Source organism: Sarcophilus harrisii, chromosome 2, assembly GCF_902635505.1.
Source record: "Sarcophilus harrisii chromosome 2, mSarHar1.11, whole genome shotgun sequence".
NCBI classification, from domain to species: domain Eukaryota; kingdom Metazoa; phylum Chordata; class Mammalia; order Dasyuromorphia; family Dasyuridae; genus Sarcophilus; species Sarcophilus harrisii.
Window position 1 is genome coordinate 587,234,713 of NC_045427.1, and position 17,277 is coordinate 587,251,989.

A 17,277-nucleotide genomic window follows, 5' to 3' on the forward strand; every position below is an offset into this window, starting at 1 on the left:
CCTTATCTCTGAGAATAAGCTCAGCAGTTACAAGTACATCCCCACAGGCTTTGTCTCCATTTTTAACTGGGTGCCAAAGAAGCTTAGGGGTGATGTCTACTCCTGGATTAAGCTTGACCACAGGGGAGCAAAAACTTCGGCCTAAAAATTCATCTTTGCCCTGGGAAAAAAAATCCCCAGATTACATATGTACATAAATTACACAATACATAAAAACATTTCAGATGTCCATTCCCATCCCCTACTCCCAATCCTCAGGGAAATTCCAGTTGACCTACCACTTGGTCATTATCAAAGAGTTCAATGACAACTTTGGGTGGGTTTTGTACTATTGCTTGTGGATCTCCAAAGATTTCAACTTCATCAAATATAATAGTTTGGTCCCATGTTGGATTCAGTGTTGAATGTATGATTTCAGTTGTTTTGCTTCGATGGAGGAATGAAACATGAGCATAAGGATCTAAAATAAATAAACAGGATAAATGAACCAAAGACTTAGATGCCCAAAGTACGCCTTTCTATACTTTCCTACTACCTAAAAAGTAACATAGATGATAGACTGATTGGAGAAATTGTATACTTTCTAAGATGGCTATTGATTGGTATGGAGTTTTGTCTTTTTAATACGTGGACCTTTGAATGTAACAGAGCAAACATACAGAGCAAACTACCTTTTGAGCCAAGAACACTTGGGTTGAGTTAATCAAATTTATTTTTTCCTGTGCCATCATTTCTTCTTTTATTATCAAGTAACAAGCATTTTTATTTTTTTTTTTAGCATTTTTATCAAAAGTCTTTTTTTTTTTTTAGCATTTTTATCAAAAGTCTTTTTTTTTTATTTTTTATTTATTTTTTTTTATTTAATAGCCTTTTATTTACAGGATATATACACGGGTAACTTTACAGCATTAACAATTGCCAAACCTCTTGTTCCAATTTTTCACCTCTTACCCCCCCCACCCCCTCCCCTAGATGGCAGGATGTCCAGTAGATGTTAAATATATTAAAATATAACTTAGATACACAATAAGTATACATGACCAAAACATTATTTTGCTGTACAAAAAGAATCAGACTCTGAATTATTGTACAATTAGCTTGTGAAGGAAATCAAAAATGCATGTGTGCATAAATATAGGGATTGGGAATTTAATGTAATGGTTTAGTCATCTCCCAGAGTTCTTTTTCTGGGTATAGCTAGTTCAGTTCATTACTGCTCCATTAGAAATGATTTGGTTGATCTCGTTGCTGAGGATGGCCTGATCCATCAGAACTGGTCATCATCTAGTATTGTTGTTGAAGTATATAATGATCTCCTGGTCCTGCTCATTTCACTCAGCATCAGTTCGTGTAAGTCTCTCCAGGCCTTTCTGAAATCATCCTGTTGGTCATTTCTTACAGAACAGTAATATTCCATAATTTTCATATACCACAATTTATTCAGCCGTTCTCCAACTGATGGACATCCATTCAGTTTCCAGTTTCTAGCCACTACAAAAAGGGCTGCCACAAACATTCGTGCACATACAGGTCCCTTTCCCTTCTTTATAATCTCTTTGGGATATAATCCCAGTAGTAACACTGCTGGATCAAAGGGTATGCACAGTTGTAACAAGCATTTTTAACCTAATTGTTCCTCCTCCTACTCTGCCTGTTGAGCAAAATTTTTAAAAATATTAAATTTTAAATTTGTAAAATTTTAAATTAAAATTTTTAAAAATTAAAAAAATGTTGTGCATGCTGTGTATACAACCAAAAAACACATTCCTTAAAGTATACCTATTCTCAAAAGTCAATGTTGCATAATTATTATTAAGATTAATGTTTTAAAGTTGAAAGCATCTTAAATATAAACCAGAGACTCAGAACTTGCTTAAAGTCAAGCCAATAGTAAGTGGCAGAGCCAAGCTCTGCTCCTGGTTCTTTGACTCCAAGTCCAATGTCCTTTCCATAATGCTAGACTGCATCTCTTTTAACAGTAGTAACTCAAGGAGAAAGCATATTGATCACATAAATAAAAAGCTTTCTTTCATCTTTTAGCACGGTGAGGCAGAAAAAGCTCTGGACTCAGAATCAGCAGACCGGAGTTCAAATCTTGGTCCTTCTACTTCGTACTGACATGACTTTGAAAATGTCACTTAAAAATTCTCTAGTCTCAGTATCTGTGTCTTGAATTAGATGACCTCTAGAGTTCCTTCCAGCTCCAAATCCATAGTCCTAATTTCTCAAACTGGAGAAAATCACTGTAATCCTTAGTATGGGAACAAAACAGAAACAAATATGTTTTTTATTGTTTTTTTTTTTCCTGAACACCTTTAGTGTGTAGGGTAGTTTCCATATTTCTACCTCTGATTTTCAGTGATGGGGCACCCCCTGGTGGGAACATATAGAAATGGTTTTTAGTATCTGTTCGAGAGCAAAGCTTCTTAAAACTGTGGGTTGTGACCCCATGTGGGGGGAGAAAGTAAAGGTGGGGGTTATGAAAAATTCAGCAATAATTAAATTATCAAATATTCCATTAATATTTAATTCTTTATTTAAAAATAAACGAGTACCCCATCTCTTTATCATGAAAATTTGCTTTTGTCTTTAATAAATGGTAAAATTATATGTATACCCCCAATTTTTTTTATAATTTTTTTTTTTTTTTGCTGAGGCAATTGGGGTTAAGTAACTTGCCCAGGATTACACAGCTAGGAAGTGTTAAGTATCCAAGAACAGACTTGAACTCAGGTCCTCCTGATTTCAAGGCTGATGCTCTATCCACTGTACCAAGTAGCTGCCCCCAAAGAATTGTTTTAAATAAATTTCTTTATAATTCATTATTAGTAAATGTTTGATTTATACATATATTTTATATACTTATGTACCTAGAGTCATATAAAAATTTGTCAGGGAAAAAAAGGGTCAGGAGTAGAAAAAATTTAAGAAACCCTGATCTAGAGTAGGTTCAAATACAGACATACACACACACAGAATCAGGCAGGAGGAATTCAAACCCCAAATAAAGTGTTATTGGAATTAAACTGTCTGGAAATGTGCTCATTTATTTAAAATGCTTCACTTGCCTTCTGTAAATATCAGAGAAGGGCAAGAAGATATAAGAAAGAGCTGGTTAAAGGTTCTCCATCTTCGGATGTTCTCATTCTTTTCATTTTTTTCTATTTTAATTTTTTGAGATATTTTATTTTTCCAAATACATGTAAAGATAATTTTCACCATTCATTTTTGTAAATCTTTGTGTTCCAAATTTTTGTCTTTCCCTCTCTAAGACAGCAAGCAATCTGATAATAGGTTAAATGCGTGCAATTCTTTAAACATATTTCCATACTTGTCATGTTGTGCAAGAAAAATCAGATCCAAAAGGAAAAAATCATGAGAAAGAAAAACAAACAAACAATAATAACAAAAAGGTGAAAATATTATGTTTCATGGATGGTCTCATTTTTATTTGTGGGAAGATGCCTGGATCTCTAGTTCTCTGAAGTACCACCAGATGGCACTTTACCACCACATGTCTTTGGTCACAGAACCAGTAGCACAAGATTTTTTTTTTTTTTAATTTTAAGAAATGACCAAATAGGGGAATAAGAAACATCTTAACATAAAATATAACAGTTGGCTTATTATAGAATTTCATGATTTTGGTTAACTTTTTTCCTTACCTGAAAAACTGTCTTTATCCAAAGCCAAAAGATTTCTGGCCTGATATATATAGCAGCGAAGGTGATAATTGTGTACTCCTTTAAAAAAAAAAAAGAACCAAAATTAATTTACAAGAAATATAACATAGTAAACTTCCCTTGTGTGTGTGTGTGTGTGTGTATGCGCACATACTCATCCATACATACACATGCTAGAACAGACAGATTCACAATTTAAAAAGAACTATACCTATTTTAAAACACTGCATTCACTTAACTTTTAAAATCCAGTTAAAGTTTATTTAAAACCAAAGGTACTTCTTTGTGGGATTAAACTAAAAGTCAAATTGGAACACTGAGACTATCCTACTTAGATTATTTTAATAGCATTCTTTAATGATAACTAAAGATAAAGAGTCTAAAACTAAATGGTAGAAACTCACTGTCAAAATCACAGGAAACAATTGGAGTGTTTGCACCAAATACAGTTGTTGCACTATATTTGTGTTTTTCCATGCTTTTCTCATCTCCATCTTCAGTAGTATCTGCTCCCTGGGATAAAATGCAAAAAGTAAATCAATCACACGTTAAATAATGAAATAATAATGGAAAATAATGAAAATGAGAAAATGGTAATAATGAAATATTAAAATCATGAAATCATGAAAAATAATGAAAAAATCTTTGCTTGGAAAACTGGATTTTGGTGAATACTTTTTTTTAAAAGAAAGGGACTTCCATTGATTGGAGAATAGCTAAATAAAATAAATTTAACTACATGATAATATAATGGACTATTAGTATACTGTAAGAAACAACAAATAAAATGAATACTGGAAAAGCATGTGAAGACTTATGTGAACTGATATACAATGAGGCAAATAGAACAATGTAAACAATATACACAGTAACTACAACAATGTAAAAAGAACGAATGCCAGTAAGAAAAGTAAACTATGATGTGTAATTATAATAGCCAAAAACATATCCCTGGAGAAGAGATGAGAAGAATGTCTCTACCTTTTTTATTTGCAAAATGAGATTAGAGTATCAATTATGCTTTGATTTGCTTTGTTCTTTTTTCCCTTTTTTGTTACAAGAAGTATTTTTTGGGGGGAGGGGATTAGGGAAGTGGAAATATATTTATAATTGAAGATGATATATAATAATTAAATCAAAGACATCTTAAAAACCCAAAGTAATATATAAATGCAAGTTTTCATTAAAAAAAAAAATTAGGAAGAGTGCTCCATCATGCTACCACTATATGTAACAAGTACTGCCATTTTCTTGCAGTGAAAATCAAGAAAGCTACTAAAGGCTCTTAAGTTATCAAAAAATGATCCTTATCTTCTCTGTCACACAGTTAAATAGAACTTCGGAGATAGAGCTCTTTCTTGAGTGGAAGTCACCCCCTGTTTGAGTGAGCATCAAGAAACTAAGTTGTGGTACTCAGTTCTGAGAGGAAGTATGTGTTGGCAAGGTTGGAAATAGATTTAACTGAAATTTTAAATCTTTGAATAGGTTCTTCTTATGAAGAAGGATAAAAAGATGCAAGGAAATCACTATATATTTATTTGTTTTAGAAACTATTCATGTTTCTAGTTAAATGGATTCTAAAGAAGACTCGAAGTTGAAAAAGAGAAGTCATAATTCTATTAGCAACAAGATTTGGAGTAAGATAGAAATCTGCTAAAATGGTTACCAGTGAATTTGCAGTATTTGATTCAAATTTGCTTTTGAGGCAAAAATTTAATCCTTAAAAAATTCCAATAGGAGGTCATCTGGTCAGTTGAAGTAGCCCTTTATTTTTTTTGGATAACTTCAATTTTAGGGAGTTTTTTCCCTTGTGGAGTCTTGTTCAGCATCAAGAAACACTGGGAAATGGAATTTTTCCTTAAATAGAAGGAAGGATTGAAGGATCATGAAAAGCAGGAATTGGATGAAATGGGAGAAACTGAGATAGTTTTTAGTCCTGGGAGAAGAGGAGGATGAGCAGTATGGAGAAGAGGCATACAATGGGGCAGCAAAGGGACAGTCAATTGCAAGTGAAGGCCCTGGACTGGCTCACTGAGTCACTCAAGGAATTATCCATCTAAAGAAAGGCTGCTATTAGGCCGAATGTACTTCATTTCATCTCATTTATTACTTCCTCTTCCTCTTCCCTGCTTCATCACTGCCTGCTTACCCTTTAAAGTATCCTGTTCTTTCAAAATCTTGTTTGAACTTTTATAATAGGTTTTATCTCCAAATAAAGATAAGCTAACTTTTATTATATTATGAGCAATTGTTTGCTATAAAAGGGTGGGGAAGAAGGAGAAACAGGGGAAAGGACAAAAGTGAATATGTGTAGCCATCTACATCCAGATAGAAGACTGGAGATTGAATGTTGATCATAACAGTATTTTCACTTTTTTTGCTGTTTGTTTGCGTGCTTTTTTTTTCTTTCTCATTTTTTTTCCCCTTTTGATTTGATTTTTTATTGTGTAGCATGATAAATGTGGAATATATTTAGAAGAATTGAATATGTTTAATATTTTATCTACTTGCTGCCCAGGGGAAGGGAGGGAGGAAGAAAAATTCAGAACACAAGGTTTTGCAAGAGTGAATGTTGAAACTGTCTTTGCATATATTTTTTAAAAATTAAAAGCTATTATTATTATTAAATTTTAAAAAATAAAAATATATAATATTAGAATTATTTTTTAAAAGTGAACACATATGATCAACTTCTTTGGACTTTAAAGAGAAAAACTATGAACCTATATTAAGTTCTGGTGGTATAATGTACAGCTTCACATATAAAATCGAAATTTCTCTTCCTGCCTATTTCCAAATAGTGCTGCTTGCCCTTTGGGTATCTTCCTCCTCATCCTTTTCTTCCTCCTCCTCCTCATTTTCTTCCTCTTCCTCTTTTTCTTCTTCCTTCTCCTCCTCAAACTCCACCCCCTGAAACCCTGGGCTTTATTATTGAATTTCTCACTTTATTTTGTCTGAAGTCAGGTCATCATGACCCTTGTCAGATATTTCCAAACCACACCACCATTCGAGTATTATCACCACCCCTTTCAAATCTAAGAATTGTATTCTTCTATTAAAATGTAAGCTCTTTGAGGGAAACAACTGTTTTGCTTACTTGTCCTTTTATTCCCGTCATCTAGTGTTAGACACATAGTAAGTGCTTAATAAATGTTTTTCCATTCAATTCTTCATACTTTCAAATTTGGCTTTGTGACTTCCACCTGCTGTTTTAATTTCTTTCCTCTGAGGCCAAAGAAACTGAATATTCTCTCTTCCCCAGGATAGTCCTTCAAATTCTTAAAGATGGCTAATATGTCCCCCTGAAACCTTCTCTTCTTTTGGTTAAGCGTGACTACTTCCTTTAGCTGTTCTGCATAAAGTATGCCTTTCAGAATGCTGGTCCACCCTTCTCTAGATCATCTTCAGTTTATCCTTGTCCTTCCTAAAAGGTGGAAAGTATGGAGAGGTTGCTATGTTTGGTGATGAAGTAGTCCCCCACACAGAAGACACTATGGACTTATTGAAATATTGCTATACTTACAAGGGCACCTTCAAGTTTAAAGATAGCAGCTGCACCATGTGTTTCCGAAGTAGACATCTTTCTTCTCCACCGTCTCCGACGAAAGGTATCTGAACTGCGTTGTTTCCAGTGAAATTTCCACCCAATTAAAGAGGCATATTCCCATCCTTCTTTATCTTCTAGTGCTTTCAACCCCTAAAATAGAGTGAAGAATAATTTCATTTCTTTATAGAGTTTTCTATAGATGATTGCTCTTATTCTCACTCATTCTTTCAGAACAAGAGGAAACATATTATTCACATCAGCCACTTTGCCCATTTTGCAAATGGCAAAGTAGTCTAGAAGGATAATTAGTTGCTCATCTTATTAGGAGAACAAGACATATCACACACTTTATTTTTCTATTAAAAAATCCCAATTCTTTCTCAAGTGTTTTATTTAAATATATTAGTAGAAAAAATAAATATATTAGTAGCATAACAACTTCATATGTAATAATGGTGTAACAATAAGTAAATTATATTTTATCATCGAATAAAACCAATGCTGTGGGTTTTTAAAAACTATTACCTATTTAAGCATGGTCAAAATTAAGTAAAACCACAGGTCCATTTTAGCACAATCTTATATATCTCTGTATTTTGTAATGTTGATATTAGAATTTAAATATTACATGAAGTCAATAGAAGAAATAAAAGAGATCTTTTATCTCAAAATTGGAAAAACCTTAGTGATTACTCTAGCATCAGTCCCCTCATTTTACATATGAAGTAAAAAGATGAACTATAACCCAATGGGGTGACATGACTTGTTCATGACTACCTGGAACAAGCTACTAGCAGAGACAAGGCTAGAGCCCATGTCTCCTGATTCTCATATAAATCTTCTTTCTGCTGCATCCTCTTAGGTAAGAGGATCATGGAATAATGTCTAAGACCTTATATCCTCACTAGTGTGGAAAGAAGTAATTATTAAACAAGAAATGTGTTATGGTGAAGGATTCCTGTTCCCAGAACTACCTACGCTAAGCTCTTTAGCAATAGATATCTCAATGTTCTTGTCATCTGTGAGATATAAGAGAAGTACATTTCTGACTGATCCTCTTACCCTTGCAGTACTCGCTGCTGATTGTGTTACATCCTTCTTGCGTTTGCGGACCATCCGCCGCCGCCTATGTGTATGGTACATTTTCTCAGCAGCAACCCAAGACTTGGGCTTGTTATCAGGAGGAATGGTAATTCCATATTCCCAACCTGAAATAGAATTTTTAAAACACTGGCAAAAAGAGGTCAATTTGGCTGAAAGGTAAATAAATCTCCAGGAAGAATTCTGCCACCCCCACTTAGCCTTGGGTCTTTGAAAAATGAGAGTTTCATGAGAGGAGCTCCTAGATCATTTCCAGCTCTGCAGTTCCACAAGTCTGTGATTCCGCTTCCCTTTCTGCACTGACGAGATATTCCTGCAGCCTCTTCAGTTCCCACCTGACCCCTCTACGTGGCTGTATGTGGTCCTCTGCCCCAGTCCATCCTGTACAAACACCCAGTTCAAACCTCCACCATCAGAGCAATTGTGACTCTCTGGGCCTGTTTTCTTGTAGCTCAGTTCATTGGTCAACAAACATTTATTAAGTCCCTACTATGTTCCAGCATAGTATACAAGCCCTGGATATATAAGGACAATCCCTGCTCTCAATCCCTTTTTCTTCTTGCACAGGACAAGGACACATGTTGGACTGTCGACCAAGACACATCTATGAAATCAGGGTAACTAAATGATCTTGTGGTGGGATATCTGTTACCTTTTTCATCCACAGCTCGGTTTATATCATACATCCAAGCATCATCTTCCCATTCCCAGCCAGGGGGACAAGTCATCTCATTGGGCGATGCTGCCTTTTCTCCATTCTTTTCAAAAGAAAGGAGAAGAGAGAGAGAGAGAGAGAGTCAGACAGCATGTAAAAATAAGGCGGGATCCTGCCGCCCCCTTCACCAGACTTTCCAAATTCTATTAGCATTCCATGTTTCCTCATAAACGTTTCTAACTTTAACTTGCAAACAGAAGCCCTTTGTAAAGACTTGGGTTTCTAGCCACCTTTGGAAGCACCTCAAGATTAAGATTTTGCCCTTTTGTAAAATAATGTACCTGTCCACTGGAGAGTCTCGGGAGGAAGGAACCTATCTCAGAAGGAAGAAACATTGAAATGCAGCACAATATTAAAAAACTGGGAGTCTCCTGATGTAAACCACCACAGAGCCATCAATGCGTGTACAAAACTATGAATCCCATCTCATGTAGAATATGGTGAGGAAGCTTTTCAATTTAGATTTATTTGGTGACTAAATTAAACTTCATGTTGAGACATCATTCCAACCTTTATTTTAAAGTGTTGATATTTTTTTTATCAATGCTTTACTGAGGACTCTGGAATATTTAGGAGATGGGGACAATACCCCAAACCACTGTTCCCTCCCAAGATCCCGAGATATGAATTAAATCCCTAGATTCCTTTTCCCACAAAATAAGACTAGAGATCAAGCCCCTTTCTTTCCTCTGGAGTAAGCAATTGTAGTGTAATGGAAAGATCACTAGATTTTTAGTCCGAAATCCTGGATTCCCACAGGATATTTGTGTAGATTATTTGAGTAATATTTTAACGTTTCTAAATGACTTCACATATTTTTTTTTATATCTGATCCTCAAACTAACCTTTATGGGAGTTATAACAGGTATTATTATTCCCATTTAAAAGAAAAAGAAACCAAGACTGAGAAAGAACAAATGACTTGCTAACCGTTAGTTACTAGATTGGAATCCTGGCCTCCCTGGTACTAGGTCTGTCTACTCTATCCACTTTACTACACTGACTCTCTAATGACTGATATGATAAATGTTAAGCCATTTGTAAACTATAAAGTATTATGTCAGCTTCAGTTAGTATTAGTTGACCTTTACAGATAATGGTAGTCTTGAGGTCCAAACAATGGAGCATCTTAATAATCAAAGGACAAACAAGATGAATGTTGATGGAAATATAGCACAAAATTGGGCAACTAAGTGGTGTCGTGGATAGAGTTCTGGGCCTGGAGTCAGGAAGGCTCATCTTCCTAAGTTTAAGTTTAGCTTCAAACATTGATTAGCTATATAACTCTGGGCAAGTTATTTAATCCTGCTTGTCTCAGTTCCATCTATAAAACTAGCTGGAGAAGGAATAGCAAACTACTCTAGTGTCTTTGTCTTAGAGAGAGAGAGAGAGAGATGGAGAGACAGAGAGAGACAGAGACAGACAGACAGACAGAGAGACAGACAGAGACAGAGAGAGACAGAGAGAGAGAGAGAGAGATTAGTTCTCATATCTTGGAAAGGCATCATTTTCAGTTCTAACCATGTGGTCTGGGGTTTAGATTATTATCAGTTTGAATATAAAAATCAACATTGGATACCACTTCACATGTATTGAAGAATTCTCTCATATGAATTCTGGAAAGGCATCATTTTCAGTTGCAACATTCAGTGCAACATTGCACAGCAATGTTCTGTGCTTTGGATGACCATCAAGTTGAATACAAAAACCAGCATTGAGCCCAGTCTCTTCTAGTAGATATCTATCTAGTAGATTGTGACAACAATTAAAAGCAAAGGAGGAAAATCAAAGACTCGTGACTGATGGTTCTTAACCTTTACAAGTGAAAAGCTACCAGAACTAAGCAAGAACGGGTGGCTCACCACATCTGTATAGCTGTCCTCCACTGGCTTCCATTCCCCTCCTGGATAGCGGCTTTCATTCTGATACACTTCATCTGTAAACTCTGTGTGACCAGCATCTGCTTCAGTCAGCAAACTGGGGAGAAATCAAAGGCTCGTGTTATTGATGGAAGCTTCTTCACAGATTCACAGAGATCACAGAATCAGCACTGGAGGGGGCCATAGGTAAGTAATCCAATCTGGTGATGTCTGAAACAGGACAATGACTGGGAAGCTCACCCAGAGACGGGAACAACCATTTATTAAGTTCTGACTGAGTGCTGAACGCTGTGCTAATTAAGCACTTTACAAATGCAATCTCATTTGATCTTTATAACAACCCTGAGAGATAATTGCAATTCTTTTTCACATTTCATAGCTGACAAAACTGAAGCTAAGTGACTTGCCCAGTATCATACAGCTCACAAGTGTTTGAAATGAGATTTAAGTCGCATCTTCTTAACTCCAAGCCCAGCACTCTCTACCTTGAACTGGGTTTTAAATCCAGATGCTACAAATTTGAATCCAACACTCTTTCCACTACACTAGCAGCCTTACATGAGTTGGAAACTGTCCATAACTAGACTATTTCCAAGGAATGGAATACGATAGTGAAAATGATGGATTCTCTCATAAATTCTGGAAAGGCAGCATTTTCAGCTCTAACCCTGCAACTTAAAACTTTAGGTGATCATCAGGTTGAATACAAAAATCAATATTGATTCCAGTCCCTTTTAGTGTTCTCCATTCCACCAGTCAGTAAGAGCTACCAGGGAGATACAGGACAATGGAAGTGTCTAGGGCAAAAACCTATTACCTAGAATTCACAAAGACTTTGCCATTTGCCATTGACACTGAAAACTCTGAAAGGTGAAGGTGAGGAGGAAATGTATTTAAGGAATGGGAGATGGCTAGTGTGAAGGTACAGGACAGGGGAAGATGGATTGCCATTTGTGACAAACAGAGAGAAAATCATTTTAGATGGACTATAAAGTATGGGAAGGGGAACAAGACTGGAAAGATAGCTTGGGTGCAAGTTGTAAAAGGATTTCACAGTAAACAGGATTTATATTTTAACACATAGGCAACAAGTTTACTGAGTAGGGCAGTGATGATTAGCTTGTTGCTTAAGGAAAATCACTTTAGCAACTATGTACAGGAGAAACTGGAGTGGGGAGAAGCTTGAGGCAGAGAAGCTACTTAGGAAATTTTGGTAATGATATAATTGAGATGTGGTGAAAGTCTAAACTAAAAAGGTAGCTATGTGAATGAAGAGAAGGGACAGGATGCAAGAGATGTTATGGAGGCTCAAATAGCAAGATTTGGCAACTGATTGGATATGTGATAGGAGAGGGGTGGGGAAGATGCCAAGGATATGAACCTGAGAGAATGGAAGAATGGATTTACCTTCATCAGAAAAAAAGGGAAGTTCAGATTTAAGGGGAAAGATAACAAATTATTATGTAAGCATAGCCTATGCAGTCTAACTCAATTGCATTCAAGAAAGCTGGAGCCCTTGATTCCTTGTTCCTCTCAATATTGTCTGAAGGAAGGAAGACTTTTCTGTCTGATTTTTAAGAATGAATCAGATGGTATGCAAATGAGTCCTGAAAATCATTACAAGGCTTAGAATAAACTACTTTTTCATGATTATCTTTAATGCACTCTGATAAAACACTAAAATACTATGCAGTAGAAAGAATATTGGATTTGGATCCTCCTTTTTGGCATCAATGTGGAGTTGTCATTTGGAGACTTTAAGAGCAGACTTTAAAGAGTCCTATAACTGTCTTCATAAGGTTGAGAGTAGGAATTGGGGAAAGCCAACCCTGAGTGAGTCCACTGTCACCCAGAGACATTGGCCTAGCTCCAAAGGCTGCATTGTTTTGTAACAACAGAGGAAATATTCCATAGAAGGTCTTTGTTATTTGGCCCAAAACATTTCCCAGTGTTTAACTGTTTTTGATGTACACAGATGGTAGGAGGAGTATATATCTGTGTAGGAACCCCTTTTTCAGTCAGTTATAGTTGGCAAATTCCTCTCTCAAGATTATTCATTTGTTCATCCTTGTTTAGTGAATTATCAGCTCCTGTTAGCATGAATGACATTTTTTCCTTTTTCTGTGAAGTTCTACAAAATTAACTAGTTTTCAATGTATACTCAGAATTGCATTTTGATTGGTAGAGATAAGAAATCAATAAATTCAGTTCTAGGAATAGAAAACTTACCTTCTTTCAGGATCAACCAACCACTCGCCTTCCCATTCCCAGCCTTTGGGGGGTAAGAAAAACTCTTTCTTGAGTTTTATTTTTCCTGTGACATCTGAAAATTTATGTCGACCAACAAGTCCAGAAGTGCCCCACTTTCCAAACATCAGTGCTTGATTTTCATACTATGTTTTAAATGGAAAAATGTAAATTAAAAATTAGAAATTTTTAAAAATTAAAATACAAAAATATATACATATAAATATATGCATATACATATGTATGTATATACATACATATGTATATATAAAAAACATAAGAGGCAAAGGAATAAGGTCAGCCTGTGGGTTTTAAAAGTCCTTCTAGGGTAGGACGACTTTAACTGGTGTCCTCCCTAAAGACCTTATTCCAACATAGCTGCAGAAAACACATCTTCCCAGATACAGAAATAAAGAAAGGGCTTCCTCCCTTCTAATAATCTATATTCACAGAACCTTTGAGCCACAGACCCTTAGAGGCAGAAGGGGCTATAGAGGTGATCGGGGCTAACCTCAACACCTGGGGCTCCCTCTTGGGACATTCTCCTCAGGTTTATGTGCAGAATAAGTAAACACACTGAATTCTGATCCTAAGCTAAAAGTTTTAGAAGCTGGCTGATACCATCCCATCTGAGTGTGGCCATAGTGAGAGTTTAGAGTGTGCATGTGGCCATGGTGCTCATTCTAGTCTTAGGATGCAGTATTTAAAAGACTGAGACATTATTTTTGAATTAGCTCCTTTGTTCTTAATGATTTATTTTCTTAATAAAAAGGATCCCTAGATATTGATGTCAGTCCATCTATGGCCTGTACACAGATGTATATATACACATATAGACATACATACCAAGAGAGAATATTAATGTTTGCCTCAGTTGCACCATTAACAAAATGGGAGACTTTGACCTTACTTAATCTTTCTGAATCTCAGTTTACTCATCTCTAAATTGGGAACTGCATTATTTTTCTGCCTATTTCTATTCACTGAACTCCTACCTCTTCACCTATTCTCTTTATCTACTATTCTGTCCCTAACTCTGCACATCTTAACACAGGTCATCAATACATCATTGATGAGTATAATACAGCTTAGTCACTAGACTAGAGACAAACTCTAAGAGGTTGGGGCCTGCCTAGGCCCTGCTTCTGTCCACTACATCTACAATTTCCCCATTTAGAAGAGTAGGGTGGGGGAACTGAAACTCACATTATTAATGCCCATTGGCTGGTAAGTTCTGCCAGCCCTGACCGCTTCAGAATGTTCCTGGAGATGCACAGCACAATAATAATTCTACAAGGCCTAATGTTGGGGGCCCTTTACGGTTTCAAAGACTTTTTGTGTAATATTTAAACAGCACTTTAAGATTTACAAAGGGGTTTCTGTACATTAAATCAGTTGAGCCTCACAATGACTCCCTGACATATGTATTACAATAATCATTCCCATTTTGCAGATAAGAAAACTGAAAGAGGCTTGAGAAGATGAAGTGATCTGCTCATGATCACTCAGTTGGTGGGTACTGGTCTTCCCGGTGCCGGTTCAGATTTTGCTTCCATTATCCCAAATTGTCTCTGCTCTTTTGTATGATCTCTCCTCATCCTCACAATCATCTGCTAAGGAGTCAAATACACTTATCAACTCACCCTGTGTACAGAACGTACTGAGGTACCAACTAATCTATCAACCAATGCAAGAATGTGAATGGGTCCCTTCAGACTAGGTGTGACCTTTAAATAGAGCACCAGGGGATCACCAATAAAAGAAGTAGCTTTCTAGTAGCAGACATATGAATAGGTCCCTTCCTAATCTGTGTGACCTCTAAATAGTGGATCACTAATGTAAGAAGTAGATTTCTAAGAATAAAAATGTATGAACAGGTCACTTCCTATCATCTCTAAATAGATTACCAGCGGATCATTAATATAAAAAGTAGCTTTCTACTCAGGGAAGGGGGCTTGTCTTGATAGTAGATAAGGAGCCCAATGCCTCCCCTAACTGTGGAGATAACTGATTATTAGCACTACTAATTCATTAAAATACATTGAAACACATGGGTGTGTGACAGTTCACATATTAAAAAAAACCTACTCAATTTGCAGGGACTAATATTATTCAATTTAGTATAATGCCTTATCATCTTAAAGACCTTTTATATATATCTCATATCACCTGATGAAGTTGGCATGATAGGTATTATTGTACTAATTTGATTAAGGAGGAAACTGAGGCTCAGAGCAGACAAAGGAATTGCTCGAGGCTATTCTGTTAATTAGTAACAAGAATCCAGATGTCCTCTTAGTCAGAATCATATTCTACTATATCAGGGTCAGCCTCAGGGTTCCAGACAAATGTCATTCAAACCAGTAGAAGTATTAGCTCTGGCTTGAGGTAAACAGAATAAATATCATTTTAAAAAGTAAAATCCCTGTTCAAGTCTGGACTCAGTTTTCTGCCTTTCAAATGTATCCAAGCAAGGTTTTTGAGGACTGAATAACAACTAAAGTCCCTTTATTCTGATTATTTTACATCAGTATATATATATATATATATATATATATATATATATATATACACCCTATATATGTGTGTGTATATATATACATATATATATATATGTTGGCATATATCTCCAACCTGATATTTATGATCAAGCCTCTTTCAAAGTATGTTGATAACTCTGGTTCTGAATGGCCTCCTCCAAAAGTAACCCAAGCCTTTTTCCCCCAAGGGTCTTCAAAAACTTTAATGTCTGACTCCTTGGAGATCCAAGTCTCAGATCCTCTGAGGTCCAAGGCCTCTGCTGCTTTTGTGAATCATTGCTGAATGAATGAAATGTCATCAGAGTTCTGGGAAACTTTTAGGAGGTCACACGAAGGCCAGGGGGAAAGCAACAATCCGGACAGAAATCTGAGCTCTCCGAGGATCCTGTCATGTGATACACTCAATGCTGTCACTTTCCCAGTCACATAATCAGAGAAATTGATGAAGGGGTTTAAACTCCCCCAAATGGATGCTTGAAAACGACCCAGGTCAGATCCTGCCAGGGATGCCTTTTGCTGGGCCTTTCGATGGAATTTGAGTTTCCAGCAGTGAGATGAAAAAAGGTTACATTAGAGAAATATACCATTTCTGCAAAGACGGTGAATGCTCCTTCAGCAAAGCTGTTAAATTTCTTTTCAACAGCACTTAATCCAAGCCAAATGTTAACACGCAGTTCTGCTGGAACCTTCACGCCATTGCTCTTGTCCTGCGGGTACTGGAATGCAAAAGGTAAATAGTTAGGGGCTGTCTTGAGCAGTGACATTAAAACAAAAGCCTTGATACAGGGAAGGGCATTGTATCCCTCAAAGTTTAGGATAACATTTTTTAAAGCTAAATTTTCAACTGACTTGACCCCACAGAAAAATAATAACAGAAAAAGAATGTCCTTCTCTCTTCCCCTAAATAGAACAATGGCAAGAGTTAAGGAATCCAGTAACAACAAAACAATATCCTGTGATTCACCCCCCTGAAGTTAACAGAAACAAACAAAAGAAGTGGTACCTTCCTATTTTTCTTATTCTGAAAGTAATCCATTAATGAGATTGTTCTAACTCATGCTGAGAATAATGCTACTTCCTATTCTGTCTTAAGGAAAATTGCAGGAGAAAAATAAAATTGGCTCACTTAGCTTGAGATAAATACACAGCATGATTCCTACTTTCTTCTGGGCACTTAGGACATGTATTTTCAAAACAACTATTTTGGGAAATATTTGCAGTTTTTAGTCTGGGAAACAGGTTTTATATTTAAGTGTTTTAAATTTCATGAGGGATGAAGTTCTCTACCTTCAAAAAGATGGTCTGGGTCTTCCCGCAGTATTTCCCAGAAGCTTCTTCACTGGTGGTAGAATATAAAACCTGATGGGCAGGAATTCTAGCGTAGGCCAATCTTTTCTCTCCCCGGATCATCCATATGATAATATCAGGCATACTGTTTTGTGGCTGGTCATTTTGGTGAATAGAAAAAAGAAAACAAAAACAAGATTACCTATTTTGCTAAATATATATATATATATATATATATATATATATATATATATATGATAGGGTCATAGAAATGGAA

General features: G+C 36.1%; 1 protein-coding gene across 2 annotated transcripts in view; it reads right to left on the minus strand.

Annotated features, from left to right (window-relative positions):
- MYOF (myoferlin) overlaps positions 1-17,277 on the minus strand; it is a 155,842-nt gene that overhangs the window by 27,817 nt on the left and 110,748 nt on the right. For both annotated transcript variants that reach the window (XM_031956078.1, XM_031956077.1), the window contains 11 exons: positions 17,001-17,156; positions 16,298-16,429; positions 13,156-13,319; positions 10,909-11,023; positions 8,984-9,089; positions 8,293-8,438; positions 7,207-7,380; positions 4,088-4,196; positions 3,666-3,743; positions 279-460; positions 2-160 (listed from right to left, as the gene is read on the minus strand). In XM_031956078.1, coding sequence (XP_031811938.1) covers positions 2-160; positions 279-460; positions 3,666-3,743; positions 4,088-4,196; positions 7,207-7,380; positions 8,293-8,438; positions 8,984-9,089; positions 10,909-11,023; positions 13,156-13,319; positions 16,298-16,429; positions 17,001-17,156 — 1,521 coding nt within the window. The remainder of the gene's footprint in view (position 1; positions 161-278; positions 461-3,665; positions 3,744-4,087; positions 4,197-7,206; positions 7,381-8,292; positions 8,439-8,983; positions 9,090-10,908; positions 11,024-13,155; positions 13,320-16,297; positions 16,430-17,000; positions 17,157-17,277) is intronic.